Source organism: Anser brachyrhynchus, assembly GCF_964034855.1.
Source record: "Anser brachyrhynchus genome assembly, chromosome: 2".
NCBI classification, from domain to species: Eukaryota; Metazoa; Chordata; class Aves; order Anseriformes; family Anatidae; genus Anser; species Anser brachyrhynchus.
In genome coordinates, this window is record NC_137695.1 from 106,377,032 (window position 1) to 106,394,696 (window position 17,665).

The window sequence follows — 17,665 nt, forward strand, 5'->3', positions numbered from 1 at the left end:
TGGTATATCATGAATTTTTGATCCTGGTTCCAACCCAGGGGAAGTTCTTATTTTCTGTGCAAATGTCATAGCTGTTATAAACTTCACAATTGTATTAGAAATGTGAAGTGGTATGGGAAGATTTTTGAGATTTATAGCAGCTATTGGGTCACATTTTTTGTGTTCTAATTTGTAGTTTCCGTTTCAGTTCAGGATTCAATGCAATGTAATTCTTACCTTCCTGCATGCTTAGTGTTTCTACTAACAAAAAAAAAATCTTTTTCTCATTTTTTTTCACTGTTAAGTTATAGCAAACGTAAGGAGTATCTCACTAAAACTGTTTAACAAAATAAACCAACCCAACAACCCCTTGTTTGCCTATATACAAGAACTGCCATGCCACTTCTCAAGAAACATGCTATTTCCATAATTGGGATGGACCCAAATGAACATAATGGTATCAAGATGACAAATAATAGTTAAGAAATTAAAAATATGAAAATAAAAATAATAGCATAAAGATAAAAAATATTACAAATAAGTAGCTGAGAAAAATAGTATTTGCTATATTTGTTTTGCACTATAAAGGTTACAAGAAAGAATCACACAGGTCTAGCTAAATCCTACCCAAATTAATAGACTAAAATATTTTTCCCTTTTCTTATTGACACTCGAACAGAAAGAGAGCTAGACAAGTTAAAATACAGTACATACGTTAAGCCAAGGATTGTTATATGGAAGAGGTACACATCATTAAAACAAATCTTGATCAGTGAGTAGAAATAGATTTTAGGATCTAGTAATTTTTGAAATGAAAATATATCCTTGTACTTCAGGTGTCAGAATTTTCAGTACTGACAATACTCTGAATAATGTTTAAAAAATTCACTGATGTGAAAGCAATGACTACTGTAGATGAGCAGTTAATGGACTTATTCTCTGCATTAATGTGCATTATCCTCTCCATGTAATTTACAAAATTTATTCAATTATCTTATTTCTGGGTAAATTTGACCTATTCATATATACCTTTTGAAAACAGAGTGAGGTAGATAGTCATTGTTGTATTTTTGGGAACTTACAGTCATGTCAAATCAAACAAAATCGAATTGTTTTTTTTTTTTTTCTTAAAGATTCTAGTAAGTCTTATTTATTGATCTGGTAAGTCTTGTTTATTGAAGGATTTGAAAACCTCAGTAGTCTCTCAGCCAGCTTTATAGCTGTCTGCTCTGTGCCACTGATTCACACAGAGCAAAGGAAAGGAAGAGGAGGGAGAAGCAGCCTTGCCTTCCTCCAGCTCTTGGCACAAAACGACTGCAAAAAATATCCCTTTTACCTCAGTTCCATTCATGTGCCAGAGATGGGTAAATGACCAGTCTCAGCTCTCTTTTATAACATCATAGAAATGCTTTTGATGAAATTGTGTTGAATTCTAATTTTCCTTATGCTCCCCAAGTGTGTCATTTCAGAAGTTCCCAAATGATCATTTATGGGCCATGTGGAATTAGTTAAAATCAAAACTAGAAAATGTAATTAACATTAAAATACACTCAAATATATCATGTTCAAGTAAACCGAGAAAAAGTCAGTATATAAACCCTACCATAATACTAATTTTGTTTGAGCAGAGACTTCAGGGCTTGACTTCTTTTTCTTATTTTCAATGGCATTGTCAAGGTACCTTGCACTTTTCATACCAAAAATACGTCTTTGTCTCTTGGAGCTAAACCAATTTTATTTTAACATGATCACTATTATGTCTCAGGCTATGCCTGAAATAAGTTATAGTAATTTCTGGAAACAAAATACCACCTACGCCATAAGCCTCTCAGGGTTTCCTAGTTCTAAAACAATTTGCAAATTATGTCCACATGTTCTTTGACTGGAGATAACGTTTAAAAAAGATGTGTGTAAAGGGTGAGGTTAAGTCTGTAGTGTCTTTTGATAGTGTATTTATGGCTGAGGACAAGGGCTATGAAAAATTGATCTGCAGCCTATCTCTGCTGCTTATCTGCTGGGGTAGCTCTTAGCAAGCCAGCCAGTTCGCTTAGGGGTATAGCCTCCAGCCCAGCTGTGCTTCTCCCAGGCTGTATTGCTTGCAGTCCTGATGGGATCTGGCTTTCCACGCCTTGTGCGGCTGTTTTCTTGTGTGGCTTTGTGGTGATGTCTGACAGCACTATGCACCTGATGTCGGCGTGCCTTCAGGAAGAGGAAACAGGCGCCCTGAAGGCAGATTGAACCAGAACAAGAACTTGGGAGCAGGGTTCTGGGAATCCTGCTTTTTAGGTCCCTCCTGGCAGCTACAGGCACAAGTACAGTGTGGATGTAGGCTGAGAAGTTATATTGCAGCCTTCACAGGAACTAGGATTATTGCCCACACTTCGAAGACTTTTCTCACTGCACCATAGAAACCCCTTGGGAAGTAATGCATTTCATCCCATTTTCTATTTCCAGTTGTCATTCTCTTAGACATTAAAAAAAAAAAAAAGTACACTATTTGTTTTTTGATGCAGCGGTGGTTTGACTTTCAAATAAATAAACAGTTACTGTGAGCTCACAAGACATTGTCTACTGAGCTTTTCACATCTTACAGCTTCTGGGAATTTAGTCACAGTTGTTTTTGTAATCTTCCCAAAAATATGACTAGACCACTTCCTCAGTCCCTTGAACTTGAACTTTTAGAAACTGGGTGAGCCTCAGAAAGTCTAATAAAAATCACTTCACGTTGCCCTTTAAAAATGTGATTTCAGCCATTGTATGGCCTACACCTGCACGTCTGTTAATGAACTCCTGAACTACTTGTTGGCAGTAAGTATGTGCTCTCTTCTGAAAGGATTGGCTTCCTCAAATGAAAGCAATTAATGAATAGTTAAGCTGAAATTTTACTTAAAAAACAAAACAAAACAAAACAAAACAAAAGACTATTATTTTTCCTTAAAATATGCATGGGACAAAATTACATCATGCTTAATAGAGAACAAAAAGGAGATATTCAGTCAAGAAGAATTTCAAGAAGTGAGCTCAAGTGTGAAGTCTAAATAAGCGAAACGATTTTGCAGAAACAGAGGACAGTAATAAAAATATTTTCTAAATTTAGGGCATTAATTTGCATACTTAAATACAGGAATTCCCTTTAGTGGGAAGATTTCAAATTGCTGTTTAGGTCTGTTACGGCTATGTGTCAGTAAGAGTGTTTCTATTACGTACCAGTGTACGGCTGGCAGTTATTTTAACCTCCAGCTGATGGCCAGCACCACCTCCCCAAACAGCAGTGCACCAGAGAAATCGGGTGACTCTCGGTAGCTGTCATGTGGTGGCAAAAAGAAATAGGGATAGAGTTGGTAGGTGCTGTGATAGGGAGGAAAGTACATTAGCAGGTCTCTGAGGTGGTGTGTTTAAGTGGGTGAGTTGGGTTAGCTGCGGGCAGAGGTCAGGCAGGACCAGAGGGGTGACACTTGGCACCCCACTCCCAGTTGGAACTTGCTGGGTGCTAGGGATCAGCTGCTCTTTGCAACTGCAGTCTGAGGTACCTGTGCTTAGCGACTTGCCTTCAAAATCTTGTAAGCCTTCTGGTTATCTTGCTCTGTAACTTCATTGTGAGTTTTTTGTGAAAACAAAGACCCTCTCCTTCTGATGAACTGTTTTTCCTCTATGCTATACTCAGGAAGAGGTGAATTATCACCCCAAACATCCCCCTGCCTTCCTCCCCCCAGACTGTTGAAAACAATGCTTGCAAAGCACGAATTTTTGGACAACAGTATCACAATAATGGGTTAAAGAGCTAAGAAATAAGCTTTATGTTTTTTTTCTTTAAAGCTTATTGTACACGCACAGCACAGGTGGCCTGCAGATGTGTAGTAAATCTGATGCTTCAGTGACATGTTCGATTTAGTGTTCATGCTCGGGCAGCATGAGTACAGTATGTCCAGTGCTTCTGAGATGGTGTGCACTTAGGTTGTAACTCTAAGGGTTCCCAAATGAATTGAATTTACCGAATCTGTGCAATATAACCTCAGGCATGCCAGAATGTACAGTAACAGGTAGGAGTTACTGGGCTTACCTACTGATCCGATTAGGCTATGACATGTAAGGAAGTCTGTGATAAACACAGAAAACGTTAAGAACGTGCTAGATAAAATTTAAAATGTTTTATCCAAGAAAATCATCCAAGAAAATCCCTTGTGGGGACTACACTGAGAAACATCACAGATCTCTCAGTACCTTTCTGTTTCATGCTCAAAATATTTTGCAATTAGCAAAACCTAAGACATAATACACCGATTAAAAATAGTTTCCTGCAGTATCTGTTTTGGAATAAGAAAATAAAAAGAACATGAAGTTCCTAACCATGTCACATGTTGCACTTCTGGAATGATCCCTGGTATCACTGTCACACAAGTCATTGACAGGTCAAGTTAGAAAATGGTTGAAACATTGCATTTATGTGTGTGTATGCACTAATGAAGATGTAAAATAACCTCAGAAATTCTAGTTTGAAACAGGAGAGGATATGCAAAAGGTGTTTTTTTTTTTCTTTTTTTTTTTTTTTTTCTTCTGATGGATTTGTACTTCCAATCTTGCCTTTTTGGGAGCTTTGCATCTCTGCAAAGTCATCACAGTTTGCATGTGCTTAGTTCTAAACATCACTGCTTCTCAGAAACTGAAGAAGGAAGAAGGTCCTTCAAGTTCCACTGTAGGTTGTCTCGCTTCTATCACCTCTCTTTACCTGTTTCTGTATCTCTTTTCTCAGCTGTAGCTCTCTTGAAATAAGCTTCAAATTAACTTACAATTTGAAAAGTACCCAAGAAAGCCCTTTGTTTATTAACAAGGCATGTTTGAGTCTGTGTGCTTGCAGACTTTTATGCGGAGACTCAGAAGGGTGTTCCATAGGCAGATTTTGAACTTGAAACACACTTTCTTTCACATTGACTAATACATCACATGTAAAATGTATAGAATGTCATGACTCTTTAGTGTTTATATAGCAGCAGTACCAAGGGTCATTGATCAGATCAAAGCTCTCTAGCATAGTACAAAGATGCAGTAAGTGATAATTATGTCCCCCAAAAGCATGTAGATGTGCTAAAATACTCCCAAATTGTTCCTGAGGAAGCACGGTAACCCTTTATTTTAGCAAATTGACTCAACAGAATCTTGGGGAAAGCATGCATACATCTTTTTAAGCAGTTCTATCATGTGTTTCTCCTTCTTCTGTCCCTCAGTGGGATAGTGTTATGTAGCACTATGTTGAAATAGTTTCAAATGCATCCTGGTCAGTAGTCTTCTTTCCAGGCTTTCTGAGCTTATTATCCTTAAATCCATTGCTGCCACCAGAGAAGTCAGACTTGGCAGTGCTGGTGTGTGTGGTGCCAACTGAAGTTCGCCAGCACGATACAGAAGGATGACAAACTGGCTCAGCAAAGTCGAGTGCTCTGTCTGCATGTCAAAAGCCAATATCCACTAGACACAAAACCATTAAGTTGGTTAGGAAATATTGTCAAACTGAATAGTTTCTGGGTTTGCTTTAACCCTGATTGCTTTAACACTGCCTGTGGAATCTTTTGCAGTCTACTGAGGTTGTCTCAAACTAGTCGAAGAGGAAGTTTTAACCACATTGCTTTAATTTCTTTTACTTTGACTTTTTCAGGCTAACATTTGCAAATGTGCTTTTGGAATCTTCATGCATACACTTGGGAGATCATGTTTCCTAGGAAAATCTTTAGGGTCAAATGAATTTTCCATATGGGGATTCTAGCCCCTAGAACCATCCCAAGAAATAAGAACTATCAAACTGAAAAGACTGTGTACATTTAAAATAGTATTTTTCTCACTTAAGCAGTGAACAAGTGCTACTTCCCAACAATGTCATGCCTTGCATTTCTAACATATTACGCTGTGTTTATTCTGAACTCTAATATTAAATTAGATCAGTTGAACAGTTTCTTGTATGGAAAGGTTTGGCTTCAAGCCTCCTTAGAGTTAGTGATAAAGCGTGCTATAAAAGTTGTGATATAGTCATAGCTTTAGTAACAAAGACAGTATGAGTGGAAATAAAGCCCTTTTTGTTAGATTTGTGCAAACCAGCCTTGAGTCACTTGTTCACAGCTTTCTTTTATGCCCTGACAAAGAAGTGATGCATGGCACTTTCAAGTTCAGTATTATCTTAATGGGTAAAATGACAATAATATGTGCTGTTTTCCAGCAGTAAAAGCAGATACACTGACAAAGAGAAAAATAGACTCTGTAAAAGGGAGACTTTTTCACTCATAGTGATCAGCTCAGTTTAGCTTTCCTGAATTTTGGTGTGGTAACCTGAGAATGGTGAGATAAATATACAGATAGAATGACAGTCTTTCCATTTCAGCCCTTAGATTTCTGCAGGGCTGACCCTGTGCACTATCCCTTCTGTGCCCTACACAACATCTGATGTACTTGCCCAGACTCCTTGCAGACAAGACAGAGGAATAACATTTTTGAGGGGGCAATGCTCTCACACAAATACTCAAACTGATCAGATAAATCTTGCTCTAGAACTTGCTTTTTCTCTCCATTGAATATGAAATTGGAGAACTAGCTGAGAAGTAAAAGTTTATACTGCAAGTGACTAAAGTTAGGTGAAAAGAAATCTCAGCCTAGGAACTGTAATAGGATTATAGAAATCAATATACTAACACTCATCTTTCCTAGAAAACATCAGGACAGATACTGAAAAGCTATAATTTAGACTTAAGTTTTAGGGTTGAATGTAACAGAATTATTATTATTTTTCCACTTATCCTCATTTCTCCTAACAGAAAAAAATATTTTGATAGCAAGAGGCTATTAAGTCTTTATTTTAAATACTTTTATCTACATTCTCCCAGATAAAATTGTTCTTTAACATATCTTCTGTCCTCTTGTATTTAGCATCCTCCCTCCTACCTTTGTCTTCTGGTGTGTACTGTATCTCTCTTAGCCTTCATTTTAGCCTTGACTAAACAAGCTAGACTGTTGTTTGTTTGTTTGTTTGTTTTTGTTTTTGTTTTGATATACTACAACCCCTAATTTTTGTAATGAGCTTTTCTGAATGAAAACAGCTATCCTGAGACTGGATACTGAGTGGATCCAGTGGCTCTTCCTTTACTGTGTTGTTTTCAGGCAATGAAATCTTATTTCATAACAGAAATGGTTCTCATTATTCACTAAATTTTGTTGGATTTCTCAACACTATATCTTTTTTTTTCTCCATTTCTCAACACTATATCTTTTCTATCATTTTGTAGTCCTGCCCTGTTTGCACTGAATCCTAACTTTCTCATGAGTGAGTTTAAGTAGCTCTTTTGTATTTTTGTGCCAGAACGATTACTGCAAATATTAAATAACCAGCTCAAGAATGCCATTTGTAATCTCCTCCCATTTATTTATTTATTTATTTATGCTTTCAGTACAGTTCCTTATTGTTTTTCCTTTAATTAGTTGTAAATGTGTCCTAAGCCCTATTAACTCTTACCTTTTCCACTGTTTGTTAGCTGTCCATGTAGAACAATTTTTTCTTTCTTATCAAGCACAGTTTTAGAGTTACATTTCCCTCTATTTTCCCTTTCCCCAGATTTTTATTATTTCTCTCTCTCTCTCTCTCTCTCATAGAGACACTACATTTACTTGAATATTTCAATTCCTTCTTGAGACCTTCATGGTTCTTAGGTGAGTGATAGGTTATAGTCATAATCTTAAGATTACTAACCTGCAAAAATGGAAAATTAAGGGAATGAAGCAAAAGTTTACTTACAAAAATGCCTGTTGTATAGGGTCAATGAATCAGCTCCTTACAAACCCACTTATTGCATGAAGTGATAACATAAAACTCTTTTGTTATTGTATTTTCTTATACCAATTTTTTTCAATTATTTGTCAGAAAGCTCTGTGAAACCAGTTCATACCATGAATATATGAAAGGATTAAAATAAAAAAGGGTATTATTGTTTGAATTTGCTGCCTAGTTTAAAACTGCTCTTCATCCATCATGGAGGATGTACGTTATCTAAAATGTAAATATTTCCATTTTACTACTGGTGAAAGCACCTAGTGTTGTGTAGATTGGTGTGAGAGAGTTAAATGTGGCTTTAAAACATGGTGTCATATTTATGAACAAGCCAAATTATTCTCCACAGAATTTTACTGCAGAATAATTATATTTATACAGTATAAAAATGTGTATCACTGCAGTCTGGCTTTTGCTTCAAATACTCAAAAATGAAATTGCATCAAATGTCAGAGAGAGTTAGACTTTTTTCTTTCCCCCTTCAGTCACTTTCTCCACTGAGTTGGATGAGTACTCTGTAACTGGACTCTTGGCTGCTTTTACTACTGAACTAAAGCCAGATCTATGAATTAATTCAGCTTTTACCTCTTTTAAAATGGATGAAATCCCAATGAAAGTTTCTTAGCATAAAAATATTGCATAAATAACAGATTTAGAGGCGATATAAATACAATGATTTGGTTGATTACATCTCTCCTCGGTAAAGTAAAAGAAAATGTGTTAAAGTGAATCACTAGCTGTGCTTTACAGTGTTCTGTGTTGAGACCATTATTAATAGCCAATGACACTTGAAAAGACAACAGAGTTGGATAAAAATCATAGCAATAAAATATAAAAACTATTTCAATACACTTGTCACATCAGTTAGAACCACTTAGAAAAAGACAAAAATACCGGTAACACTGCTTTATCTAATGATTACTGTAGTAGTCTTTGATTAACCTGACCTGTGCAGTAAGACCATTCATGAAAATCACATAAGTTCTTAAAATAGAAAGGAATAAAGTAGATTGAAGTGGAATAAATTTTCAAATTGCTCTTAAGGACTGGCACACTCGCTATTAAAGCTATTTGGAAGATGTATGGTGCACGTAGCTTCTCCATTCACTTTTGAGCATACGGAGATACAAACAGATGAATGAAGTAGCTATGTCTAGATCACCTTCATACTTCATGCAACTTAGATGAAATTTGCTTGAAGTGCCATAACTTAATTGTTCTGCTCTGGACTACTGTATCAGTTATGATCTGATGATCAAAGATTTATTTTATTTTATTTTATTTTATTTTATTTTATTTTATTTTATTTTATTTTATTTTATTTTATTTTATTTTATTTTATTTTATTTTATTTATTTTATTTTATTTTATTTTATTTTATTTTATTTTATTTTATTTTATTTTATTTTATTTTATTTTATTTTCAACAGAGGGCAACTAGCTATGAAAACTAATGTGAAAACAAGTTCATTATCTAATTTAGCTTACTAGTCAGGATGTGACCGATGTGTACTGACTTGTTATGTAGTCAATATTGGAGCTGAGCTGTTGTGATGAATTTTAGCTAACATTGTTTTTATTATTCTTATTTCATACTGGGTAGTAGATTGTTATGTGAATAGTCAATTCATTGTTAGTGATTTCAAAAAATATATATATGTACTTTTTAGAAAGGACGCTTGGCTTCAAGCTAACATTGGAAGTCATTTGGAAGCTCATTAGTCATAACTATAAGGGCTTAATTTAAAACTTTCAATAAGTACCTGATAAAAATACAAATATAGAACTTTTTTTTTCTTTTTTTTTCCAGTCTAATTTAGCAATAAGTTAAACAAATGATGTTATGTTGCTGAAACTGTTAGCTGCAGGGTACTGCTTAACTAGACTGATAAATGTATTACTACATTTTCAAAATCTTAACTGAAAGGGATTAGTGTGAAAAGAAGGTTGATAGGAACTTAAACTTCTGTCTGAGCCAATTAAAACAATGTGCATGACTCAGAATGGAAAGGGTAGTCTACCCATAGTCTTTGGTCTAGTAACAGATGCTTCAGTGTTGCAGTCCTAGAGCATTATGTCGAGAAGATGTTAGAATCTACTTTCTGAACCCAAGTCTTCTCTTCCATGCCTGCCTTTATCTGGTATCTTGAATATAGCTTTCCCAGCCCTTTTGTTCTGGGACTACTGAGAAAGGACAAGATGTTGACATCTCAGCCCTCTCCTTGATAGTTACGGTTTCCCTGATACTGCAAGGTTGTTCTCTTCATTTTAACTGCTTTGTCCAGCACAGATTTGGAGGTTTAGGGGACATGATGCCACTATTGCATTCAGGAGGCTGTTTCACACCCTTGGGCAGCTTCTTGTCCAAAGCAGTGCCCACAGTTTTCCTCCATCCTGATTTCTATTTATTCTTATACTTACTTTACAGAATAAATTATTCTCCTCAAAGACAATCATTCTTTTTTTTTATTTTGTTTGTTTGTTTTAGTAATTGACACTTAGATAATCTAGCTGCTTCTTTTTTTTTCCCCCTTTCCTTGTTCTTTCTTAATCATACTAAATGAATTTTTCAACTTTGTTTTCATATGTGAAACGATTCTATCCTGCCATCACCTTCACAAATTTTCTCTAACTTCCTGCAATTTTCCGCTGTTTTTCTAGTAAGCAACCATTTAAGTATGAAAATTATTGACCGGAGTGAGAAAGAAAGAAGGAGAGGGACATAGAGTGAATGTATAGAGAACAAGAAACCTCTATGTAGGGCTGGCTGAAATTATTTTCTCTTGCCTTATGTCTAATTTTACATGCCTAATTTCCTAATGTGCTGATGTCTCTAGAACTGTTTTGTAGATTTTTGTAGTTTTCTTTTTTTTTCTTTTTTTTTCTTTTTTTTCTTTTTTTTCTGTTGAATATCTTTTTTTTCAGGTGAGATTACTTATCACCAATAAAGTTACACAAATACATACCTGTTTCCAGGTTAAAACTTTTCTTTGTTTTACCCCACAGCCCTGCAAATTTTATGTAGACACCACATCTCTTACTGTAAGAAAAGAAAGACCAGAAAGCCCTAGCTATAAGTCAATGGTAACTACTTGAAACACACACAAGAAAAAAGAAGGACCTCTGGTTCTGATTAAAATGAGGCAGAGATGATCTGGATCTCAAGCAAGAACGGTCTCCAGCCGGAGGGTCACCAAAATGAAAGCCTGGTTGCCAGCCAACATACATACAAAGGAAGGTTTCATAAGACACAAAGAGCATAAACAGCTTCTAGGAGGAAATCAAATAGGAAATTTAAGGCATTTTTCCATTGATTTGAACTTGAACAGGATTAAGCCCTCAAATCATTGTGCCTCATTTCAGGTCCTTCCTTTGCAGTCTGCTCTTCTGTGGGTTGGGAACTACTTAAATGGTGCCTTGAAGGTTCCTACAGTCTTTTCCTCATTGGCCCCATCTTATACTGTCCTAGGTGAAATCACTCATGTTTTGCACAGAAACAGCAGTTTTTCTTCCCTCTTCAAAACAGAAGGAACATTTCACAAAATAGTTGATCCATATAGGACAAAAATACATTTTCTTTATAATGTCATTTTAAGTTCGACTTATCCCTGCAGCAATGAGAGAGTTCATTTTACATACATATTGGCTTTGAGAAACTATGTAATTTGGATCCCATTCATTTTGAATGTATTTTTTAACTGATTGTAGAGCTTGGGGTTTGGGATTTAGTGTGAACTGAGCCTCAATTGGATGATATAACTTTAATAAAGGGAAATACAGCCAAGCTACATGAGAGCATCATTAGCACATCCATTATGTTCCTGAGACTTGAAAAAGAACACCCAGGAGACTTCACAAGTTAGGAACATAGCTAACTTACTTAAAAGTTCCTTGCTTGTATAACTGTGCTTGTTTAACCATAGTACTGAGATCTGGACTGTGTGAAAAGAGTTTTTTTATCCTTGCAAGTCTAAAAATAACAGTAAGCATGAGTGAAAATCTAGCTTTCTTTAAAACTTCTCTTTCTTTAGTCATCAATAAACCTGGATTGTTCCTTTTCTTCCCTCTACCAGCCGCTGAGCAATTAAAACAGTTATTGTCTTCCCAGCTAGTGAGATTTGCATGGAGTAAAGGGTGTGTTTTATAGTGGGAAGGATCAATTTCACTTCCAAAATTTCTAAACACTAGAAATATTTGGCTTAAAGCTGATTTAGGGGCATAAGTTCTATTATGTTATCCACATAAGAGTCGTAGTATATGGACATGTGTTCTACATGGAAAATAAGCAAAAATTACAACGGTTAACAATGTTTTGTTATTAATAACAAGTGGGAACAAACAAAAAGTAAAAATAGGGTGAGAGCAATAAGTAATGGCTACATCAATAGTATTTTTTTCTTGCAACTCTGTGGAGATCTTGCAGTAGAAATTATATACAAAAAAAGTCCAAGCACTGTGTGGTTTATTAAATTAAAAATATTTTTCCAAAATTCAGCACTAGATGACCCTATCTCTGCATAACTTAGGGACACAGAAATTAAGGCTACAGGAATACAGGGTAAGGGAATGTTATTTTATGGAGATAACTGAAACAGGTTATAAAAGGTTGGAAGTGAAAGACTTAAAAGATCTGAAATTCCACTTAGTTACTAAAACTTATTTAAGGAGCAGTATTTCAAGAGGGAATTTATTAAATATGAAGAATGCTAAACTCAAATGTAATTGTACTGCTTTGCATGCTATGTAAAAGTATGTAGTCTAAGCAAGCATTTGACAGAAAAAAATCCATATTCCGTTGAAAAGATTTTAAAAATCCAACATCATATCATTTCATTGATTAAAAATTTATTTCCATTTAATGATGCTTTTAAGATGCTGAGAGGCAGAAGATGGCTGCTTCTTGATGCCATATCGTAATTTTGCCTGCCTATCTCTTGCATTGTTGGTATTTTCTAGTTTTAGAAACAAAATGGACATGTTGAGCTAAATACTGAGAACATAACAGAAGCAACAACGTTAGGAAAAAGAGTTCAGAGAAAGGAACGCATTTTTCTTTCCATTGGTTAATCCAGGAGGCTTACAATATGAGATGATCTCAATTTTCATTGATTCAATGATGGTAGGTAGTCTTGCTATTATGAATACGTCATCTGCTGAATATGAATCTGTAATTCATGATGAAAACAGACTGCTTAAGGAACACCTTTTCAGTAAAGGATCTAAAAGTTTCAGTGGGTTACTCTGAATCTAAGTCGGAAACACAATGCTGTTTTGAAAACAGCAAAACCGTAACATAAACAGAAGGCTTGAAAAATAAATGCATAAAATAATCTTTCTGTTGCGTTCTGTGCTGGCAAATACAGTTTTGGTTACTGTCCTTCAGAATAGATATGACATTGCTGGAAAAGGGGAAACCATAGATTGAAAGGGGAAACCATTGATTGAGAGTCTTGAAACAGTCTTAAATCCAAGAGGAAAGATTAAAGGCTTTAGGTTTGTACAGTTTGGAAAAGACCAAGTCAAGATGTAGTAAAAGTCTCCCAGCATGTAAAAAGTATCTGTAAAGTGGAAAGAAATGCACTGTTATTTATGTCTGTGTGGACAACAAATAATGGGTTTAGATTGCTTCAAAGGGAATTTGAATTGACCCAGAAGATTTTTTCTTTTTCTTTCTTTTTCTTTTTCTTTTTCTTTTTCTTTTTCTTTTTCTTTTTCTTTTTCTTTTTCTTTTTCTTTTTCTTTTTCTTTTTCTTTTTCTTTTTCTTTTTCTTTTTCTTTTTCTTTTTCTTTTTCTTTTTCTTTTTCTTTTTCTTTTTCTTTTTCTTTTTCTTTTTCTTTTTCTTTTTCTTTTTCTTTTTCTTTTTCTTTTTCTTTTTCTTTTTCTTTTTCTTTTTCTTTTTCTTTTTCTTTTTCTTTTTCTTTTTCTTTTTCTTTTCCTTTTCCTTTTCCTTTTCCTTTTCCTTTTCCTTTTCCTTTTCCTTTTCCTTTTCCTTTTCCTTTTCCTTTTCCTTTTCCTTTTCCTTTTCCTTTTCCTTTTCCTTTTCCTTTTCCTTTTCCTTTTCCTTTTCCTTTTCCTTTTCCTCTTCCTTTTCCTTTTCCTTTTCCTTTTCTTTTTCTTTTCCTTTTCCTTTTTCTTTTCCTTTTCCTTTTCCTTTTCCTTTTCCTTTTCCTTTTCCTTTTCCTTTTCCTTTTCCTTTTCCTTTTCCTTTTCCTTTTCCTTTTCCTTTTCCTTTTCCTTTTCCTTTTTCATTTTTCATTTTTCCTTTTCCTTTTCCTTTTCCTTTTCCTTTTCCTTTTCCTTTTCCTTTTCCTTTTCCTTTTCCTTTTCCTTTTCCTTTTCCTTTTCCTTTTCCTTTTCCTTTTCCTTTTCCTTTTCCTTTTCCTTTTTCTTTTTCTTTTTTATGGACTGTTGCATTGGAAAAGTTTGCAGCGGCTGCTTGATGTTGGGCAGAGCAGTTTACTGAATAATTTCTCATGTTCCCCTGCAAGTTCATTTTTCTCTGATTCTTTAATTTTATTACTATCTGTATGTTTTATGCTTTTGTAGAGAAATATTTATATAGATTTTCAGCCATTCTTTATTCAACTTATTTTATAAACTACCTCTTAAGTTCCATCAGAAATTTGCTTCCAAATGAGTCCAGACATTCCTCTTTTATACAAGTGAAGATTCTGGTCTCAGAATGATTCTTTAAAAGTCTTTAAATTTGAATGGTTATAAAATAAATTGTTGCCTCATTTGTCTTGCTGTGGATATTAATTTCTTCCCAGAAGATGTACTGTGAGTTAAACATACATGAATAAGCAGTTCCCCTGACAAATTTTAGTTTAAATACTCATATAATGCTGAACTATCATGAAATAACTTTATATAGCCTTACATTTCAATATATCAAAATCTTGAAGGATGCTTCAGCCATTTTAATAATTTGTACCATAAAAGTTCTTAGGAAATACTCAGTACTTAATATGTTTACTAGAGAAGATATTCTTGTTAAAACTTAGAAAACCGAAGATCTTGAAGTGTGTTTAAAGTAGATGATTTTTAAAAAGGATGGCTTGAGAATAAATTACAAGGGTATAAAAAGAAAGATTTTTGCTTGAAAAGGTAAATGACAGAGATCCCTGTTATAAATTGGCAAATGCCCTAGAATCTTAGTGAATGCTAACATCCTAAAATCGCTATTTTGTAATATACAGTCTAGTTAATATACCCTATCTTTGCAATATTTTACATAAGTTGACCTTTTTCTAAAATGTAAAACAAATATCTTACCTTTTTCTTGTGAAAAAAAAATGCCTCATGGAAACGTGAGTATCTTTCCTCTTTGACATCATGATATGATGTTTTTCCTCTTTTAACTAAATGAATTTGATTACATAGATGCGTAGCTTATCCCTTAGTAGTCATTTTTTTCCCTAAATGATGAATACAAATTCAAGGCATTGATTAGATGAAATTTTTCTGTATGAAATCGGATCAGATTCCTGAGCCAATTCTTACTTTTCTGTGTAACTTGCACCTAAGGCATCACCAAGCACTGACAGGCCTTCTTCAAAGAGGGAGTTGATTCACAAGTGATTCCTAACTAGATTAAAATGCCACAACAGACCAGATTTTATATAGTAATAGCCCGTTGATGTCCATAACGCTATATTTATATATATAGCGTTATATATATATATAATATTTATATATATATATAATATATATAATATTTATATATTTATATTATATAATATATATATAATATAATATAATATAATATATATATTATATTATAACGCTATATTATGTATATATGTATTAATATTGTTTGGATAGCATTTGCCTACTGTACAGTTTCACAAATGTTATTTAGATTAACATGCACCTTAATGATCTCTGAGAAATTTCAAAGGGGATTAGCCAATTGCCTGGAGCTGTGTTCTTCTTGCTGCAATTGAACAGCAACATCTGCACCGAGGTTTGTTTCTTGCAGGTCCTTTCAGAAGGCCTTGGGGAAAACAGCAGGGCAAGCGAGTTTGCTATCTCTTAGTGTTTAACTTGCTTTTTGCTGAGCTCATGATAAAAGAATCCATCTATAAACTTTCTGAGATGTTGATTTGCTAGAGCCAGCAGCCAAAGATGATCAAAACTGTTTGCTCTTGCTCAGTATTTCTTTACTTTTAGCTTCTAATGAGCTGAACAGTCTGCTATCAGAAAAGTATATTATTCATTATACTCAATACATTAGGAAATCTTTTTGCACTTTGTGGCATAGAGGAGCATATTGTTCTACCATACAGTTCAAATCTGAAGAAATACCTCATAGCTGTTTCAACTCATATTATAAATATGAAATCAGACAATCTCTCTACTGTCTTTGGAAAGTATTGCAATGGAGCTGAACAATCTGTCTCTACCAATAATTTTATTTTACAGACAAATGTAAAATAGGTTTGGAATTTCAACATTTTCACCAATGGTGGCAGTGTCTTATAAGAAAAGCTAAATCAATGCCTTCCAGGCAACCTGGAGACAAATGCTGTGGACAAATCCTTGCTTATTTGATAACAGATATTTGGTAATAGCCTTTCATCTACTTATTGCTTGATTTAGATTATCCCCTTTTGCTATGTTTTGAGGTTTCCTGACTTCACGCGAACTCACCTTCATGTCTTAGAAAAGACAATTCTTACATGCATATACCACACTTCAGGGGGGAGATTATAGAGGATCCTGGACTGTATCACAGCTCCTTAACAGCTGACTTCAACCAACTTCTTTTCTAAAGAGAGAAGTTAAACATCCTCTTTACCATAGAATTAGATGAAAAGACTAGTAGTTTTCCTGAACTCTCCAGAATATGTATGTGTTAAGGCTAACTAAAGAGAACCTCCCTAACTGTAAATCTGCCTTTTTTTTCTGCTGATAGTATGTTTTTAGATACTTAAATATTAATGAGCTTTGGCAAGTGCATTAGGACTCAAGTGATAAATCTAAAACATATAGTTGCTTATCTCAAACATTAAAGTTAGGAAGATGGTCTCCCGAGTATTGGGGATTGACCATATATACATTATTCATCCAAGATGGTTACATGTCATTAAGCCCAGACTCATTTTCATTTTACTTCCTCATGTACTGTAGGCAGAAAGGAGGCTAGGTATATATCGACATTTGCAAAGTATACTGCAGATCAATATGATATGCTTTAAGGAAATTGTCCATACAGAAGATACTCACAAACTCATGAGAAAAAGCTGCCTTTCATGAACTAAGAGATTACTTTTAGCATTTTATCTACATATAAACACTGATTTCTGCTCTTCCTGTTGTAAAATAAGCTGCTCTCATTTCAAGGCCATTTATTCTGAAAGGGTGGATTAACCTGTGTTTATTTCTCGAATGTTTCCTTTCCTGTTCATGGCAGTCCCTTTGGGCTTTCTGAAAATGCTTTGCTTACAGAAATTAGATTGTGCTTCTTTGATACCACTCATCAGTTTGTTATTGCATCAGTCTGCATATGTTTTGCAAACTCCGCCAATCGCCACTGCAGGAGACCAGGGTGTGATTTGTATTAACTTTCTGGGTCTAGTCTTTAATGTAACAACATTAGGCAGTAAATTTAGTATGGTGTCTTCTGTAAGAAGAGCAAGTAAATGCAAGCTGCTATATCTCTAACATAATGCAACCCACACGAGCATGTAAATCTCATCTTTGCATGTGACTGCATCTAATGGAAGGTTGCTGGGGTGCAGTAGATGATTACGAGGGACATTGCCAGAGCCTCATGTGTCTTGAGTGACTGGTTACCATTTATTTCTCAAAGCAGAATGACTGTTCTTGCTGCACTGACGCTGTCCCTTAGAGCGCTTACACTAACAAAGTGGATGTCACAT

The 17,665-nt window shown here is 34.7% G+C and overlaps 1 protein-coding gene across 1 annotated transcript; it reads right to left on the reverse strand.

Annotated features, from left to right (window-relative positions):
* Window positions 1–11,338: 11,338 nt before the first annotated feature.
* LOC308189244 (uncharacterized protein) lies at window positions 11,339–15,420 on the reverse strand. The gene is made up of 2 exons (XM_080579042.1): window positions 15,057–15,420; window positions 11,339–14,559 (listed from the first exon to the last, which is right to left on the reverse strand). The coding sequence occupies exon 2, from the start codon at window positions 14,272–14,274 to the stop codon at window positions 13,408–13,410; it is 867 nt and encodes a 288-aa protein (XP_080435168.1). The 5' UTR covers window positions 14,275–14,559; window positions 15,057–15,420; the 3' UTR covers window positions 11,339–13,407.
* Window positions 15,421–17,665: the final 2,245 nt, after the last annotated feature.